Genomic DNA, 5688 nt, shown 5'->3' with positions numbered 1-5688 from the left:
AAATAAACTAATATCTGACTCTTATAAAAATTCCAGCATAACTAGTATCAGAATACAATGTTCTCTGAAAAATCATGCGATGAGGATGATGAAAAGCCTTTATATGTCACATACACTTTTACATGTAGCGAAATTGGACCCCTTCGACCATACACAGACATCACACATTTCAGGGGAAGACAGGTCAGATGAGAGGTAGCTTTTAAAAAGAGGAAATAATATACATTAGGGAAAAAGGAGGTGAAAAAAAGCCCCTCTCAGACTATCCTTGATGTAGGGCAGTGTGAGATCAGGGGGGGGGGAAGCCCCAGCATGTCACTAAAGATGAGGTAAATTCAGCTTTCATCAAATGAATAAAGATGCTTGAAGTATATATTTTGCAATATAATAATATTTCACAATATAATGCAGTTTTAATTAAAGAAATACCACCCAGGTAACCATTAGACTAAAAAACAAAACAAAAAAAATCATTAAAATACGTTTTCTATGCAAATTATTTAATGCTATGTTTATCCTCTTTTAATTCACAGTGGCAATAAATCTGATCGTCCAGCATATTCAGGACATCCTAAACGGTGACATCTGCAAGTGGCAGAGGGGTTCGGTCAATGGCCACAACCATGGGCGGAGTCTAAAGAGGGGTGTGGCCGAACATGGTGAAAACCCGAGTGGAAGCAGCAGCAACCTTACAAAGCGTCCATTACTGGAGCCCAGCACACGACCACACTGACACAATGTAGAGCCTGTACATCACACACACCTCAATCACCGCATGCTTCCAACACAATGGCTGTAGCCCAAATCGCCCCTACACCCTCATTCACTATTACTTATAAAATATAAAAAATATATAAAAAAATGCCACTATTATTATAACTTTTTTGGCAAAATGGATGTCACTTTCAGTTCGCAATTTAATGGAAACACCTAATTCTTAACGACCAACAATATCTGTCATCATTTGCATAATAATCACATTCATAATTTTGCATAAAACAACAGCCAGTAGCAATCACATCCTTCTTACTCATATATCATCACATACGTACCAAACTGTCTTGAATATTCCTATGACTTCTCATGACGACCTTATGCCACAAGAGCTGTAAATGTGGGGGGGGGGGGGGGGGGGGGGCGGAACGTGGGGGGAAAAAAACGTTTCCATTGAAGTTCGCGAATTATTTCTATTTTGTGCATAAAAGAAATCTAATGTGGGATGTTTTTGTGAAACGGACACGTTTCCATAAGGCTTATTTTCAGTTCGCAATTTTAATTTGCGCAATTGAATGAAAAACAGCTTCATCTACTCTCAACATCCTCAACATAAAAACGACATTCACAATTTTGCAGAAAATAAGTTCATAGCAATCACATCCTAGTTACCTATACGTTATACATCATCATATACATACCAAACCGTCTTTACAGAATGATCGTACGACTTCACGACGTATGTCCCAAGATCTGTCAATGTAGGAAAAAACGTTTCTTTTGCAGTTTCCAAAATATTTAAATTCTGTGTGGAAAAAAACAAACAAACAAAAAAAACTTTTGCACTATGTAGGTGTTATCGGCAAATGGACACGTTTCCATAAGGTGTATTTTTAGTTTAAATGGACAAATTACTACATTTACACTTAACGCCGTGCAATATCTGTCATCATTTACATAATAATAACATTCAAAATTTCGCATAAAATAATAGTCAGTTGCAATCAAAGCCTTCTTACCTATACATCACCATATACATACCAAACCGTCTATAGAGAATGATCTTACGACTTCTTGACGTATGCCCCAAGACCTGTCCTTGTGGGAAAAACTTTTTGCATTGCAGTTTGTAAAACATTTCAATTGTGCGCATAAAAAATGAAACTTTTGCGCTATGTAGGTGCCTTCGTGAAATGGACACGTTTCCATAAGGTGTATTTTCAGTTCGCAGTTTTAATTTGCGCAAATGAATGGCAAAATTACATTTCCACCAAACTTTCTGCAATATCTGTCATGATTTACTCAATAATGACGTTCAAAATTTAGCATAAAATACGTTCATAGTAATCTTCGCCTTCTTACAGATACATTATACATCATTATATACACACCAAACTGTCTTTAAAATATGATCTTACGACTTCTCGACGTATTCCCAAGACCTGTTAATATGGGGAAGAAAACATTTCCATTGCAGTTTGCGATATATTTCAATTCTGTGTGTAAAAAAATTTTTTTGCACTACGTCGGTGTTTTTGTGAAATGGACACGTTTCCATAAGGCGTATTTTCAGTTCACAATTTTAATTTGCACAATTTAATGGACAAATGGCTGCTTTTACACTCAACGTCCTATGATATCTTTCATCATTCGCATAAATCAGTAGCAATCATGGCCTTTTTACCTATATATTGTATATCATCATTCACATACCATGCCATTTTTAAAGAATGATCTTATGACATCTTAGCGTATGTCACATGATCTGCAATACAAAAAACGTTTCTATTACAGTTTGTTAAATATTTCAATAGTGAGCGTTAAAAAAGTTTGCACTATGTAGGTGTTTTTGTGAATTGGACATGTTTCCATGAGGCGTATTTTCAGTTTGCAGTTTCAATTTGCACAATTGAATGAACTTGTAGCTATCTGTAAACTGTCGATGTTCTATACATAAATAACGTTCATCTGTGGTTAAATTCTGCATATAATAACGGTCAGTCGCAGTCAACACAGTGGTACAATTTATAGCGCTCCTAACTATACGTTGTATGTATGTATATGTATATATATATATATATATATATATATATATATATATATATATATATATATACATACATACATATATATATATGTATATATATATATATATATGTGTGTGTGTGTGTATACACACACACATATATACACACACACACACACACACACACACACATATACATATATATATATATATATATATATATATATATATATATATATATATATATATATATATATATATACATACACACACACACACACGTATGTATACTGTCTTTAAAGAAGGATCTTTTGACTTCTTGACGTATGGCACAAGACCCGCCAGTGTAAGAAAAAAACATTTCCATTACAGTTTGCGAAATATTTCTATCGTGAGTGATGTTTGCGAAATGGATGCATTTTTAATTTTAATTTACACAATTTAATACAAAAAAAGGTTACATTAAACTTTCAATACGTCATCATTTACATAATCACATTCATCTGTGCTAAAATTCAGCATATAATAACAATCGGCACAAAATGGTACCATTTTCACAGCCTTCTCACCATAAAACATGAGATTGAATAATAGAGTAGCTATATTTATCACGAAGACGAGAGTTTAAGGTTTTAATAATGTTCTTGCCTTGTCGAGATCAGTTTGGTCTGGATAAGAACTAAAGGTTGAAGTATATATATTTAAATGGATTAATGTGATATTTAAATTTTAAATCTTGCCATCACTGGTGTCTTTTTATGTTTTAATCTTCCACCTTTGTTTAATTTATGTCGTTACTCTACAGTCTGAAGTTTGATCCGAACTGTGAATATTTAAAGATAGATTTTTGCCTTTTTCTTGTACACTTTTTTTAAACATTAAAATAACATACTTATGTGACTTGATGATTGTTTGCTTTTATATGTTATGTCTGATAAATAGCGTCACAATTAATGACCAAATAAACCCCACTATTTAATTTGCACATGCATTCGTATTGCAGAGTTCAAAAAAAGGATGCACATATGCAATTCTAGCATTCATTTAGTATTGTATTAATGTTTTTGAAGACTAGGATTTTCAAAAATACAGTGTGTTCAATAATATTGTAAAACGTTTTGGTTCTGTATGTCGTGATTTTGTTTCTTACAGATATGAATTACGAGACATTAATCTCTGCTGTGTGGAGTTTGAGGTTGAAAATTTAACTCTAGTGACTTAACTCTCAGTTTAACAAAGTGACTTTTATAGACATTTTAGCAGTTTAAAACAATATATAAGAATATACCCTACCTGACATAAGTCTTGTCGTCGATCCCAGTTGTAAGAGCAACAAATAAAACCTTGACTTTTAGTTGATCATTTGGAAAAGTGGCAGAAGGTGGATTTTTTTTGATGAATCATCTGTTGATCTGCATCCCAATCATCACAAATACTGCAGAAGACCTACTGGAATCCACATGGACCCAAGATTCTCACAGAAATCAGTCAAGTTGAAGGAAAAATCATGGTTTGGGCTTACATTCAGTATGGGGGTGTGTGAGAGATCTGCAGAGTGGATGATCAACATCAACAGCCTGAGGTATCAAGACATTTGTGCTGCCCATTACATTACAAACCACAGGAGAGGGTGAATTCTCCAGCAGGATAGCGCTCCTTCTCATACTTCAGCCTCCACAACAAAGTTCTTGAAAGCAAAGAAGGTGCTCCAGGATTGGCCAGCCCAGTCACCAGACATGAACATTATTGAGCAAGTCTGGGGTAAGACATAGGAGACATTAAAGATGAACCCAAAGAATATTGATGAACTCTGGGAGTCCTGCAAGAACGCTTTCTTTGCCATTCCAGATGCCACTGCATCATGACTTTATATTCTATACTGGACATTATTTCTGTTCAGTCACAAGACTTTTGTCTAAGCAAAGTCAGACCTTACTGTCCTAATGAAATAAGTAAAAATCAAGGCCTGATCATATTTTATTTTGGTCAAATAAGCGTAATCTAGAGGCTTTTGCCTTTCATATAAGCCACTTCTGATACCAAATGGTCAACTAGAAGTCAAGGTATTAATAGTTGTTCCTAAAACTTGGATAGACGACAAGACTTTAGTCAGGTAGTGTATTATACTACTCTATAAATACTGCCAATTTAGATTAATTTAATTCCCCTTTAAACAATAAAAGTATGAATTTTATACACCTTTTGAACAGTGGTCTATTAGAAAAAGCTATACGATAATAATAATGTGGCGCTATTTAAACATGTCAAATTTAGCATTGGAAAAATACAAACAATACAAAGAGAGCAGTTTTATTGGTGGTAGAATATACAGGATGCTATTAGGTGTAACAGGAAAAAACAATTTCCAGGAGACGGTAAACATTATCACACACACACACACACACACACACACACTTTCTCCCAAGTCAATAACGACATTCTGTAGAAAAACCACATTCACACACACACACACACACACTCTCTGACGGCCAGAGATCACAGCATATTCAGTCCTTGTGTTTGTTTTTGCTGTATATTGTTAGTTATTTTAGTGCATGTCTGGTTTGCTTTGAAAATATATGTCCTCATAACTGCCCTCTGCATGATTAGAGATTATACATCACGACTGTACACGTACATTTATACAGGTCATATCATACACATCGCAAAAGAATCAAGAACACAAGCCCCGCCCCTCTGTGACATCATCATTTGATCCAATAAACGCTCGGGTCAGTTTTATGCATCAATCCAAACACCAAAACAATACAAAATGGGTTTATAAATTAATATGGGAGGAAGAAACAAGGCTATAAAGGGTTTTGCATTTTGAAAATCAAGCATTTTATATATGAAAAATATTAAGAGGCCACTTGAAAACTTTCTCTGGATTATAATGATACATTTTCTTCCAAATTACACAAACATTGACATTTACAGAGGAGCCA

At 34.4% G+C, this 5688-nt stretch overlaps 1 protein-coding gene across 1 annotated transcript in view; it reads left to right on the top strand.

The window, feature by feature from the left end:
- The window catches only part of uck1 (uridine-cytidine kinase 1), a 16739-nt gene extending 15898 nt beyond the window's left edge, over nucleotides 1-841 (top strand). Inside the window, 1 exon segment of the mRNA NM_001004666.1 lies at nucleotides 534-841. Within this exon segment, the coding sequence (NP_001004666.1) occupies nucleotides 534-733 (200 nt within the window). The 3' untranslated portion in view covers nucleotides 734-841.
- The last annotated feature ends 4847 nt before the right edge of the window (nucleotides 842-5688 follow it).

The sequence above is a fragment of the Danio rerio genome, chromosome 21 (assembly GCF_049306965.1).
Source record: "Danio rerio strain Tuebingen ecotype United States chromosome 21, GRCz12tu, whole genome shotgun sequence".
NCBI lineage: Eukaryota > Metazoa > Chordata > Actinopteri > Cypriniformes > Danionidae > Danio > Danio rerio.
Note: the sequence above shows the minus strand (reverse complement) of the source record. Positions and strands in the feature narration are given on the sequence as shown.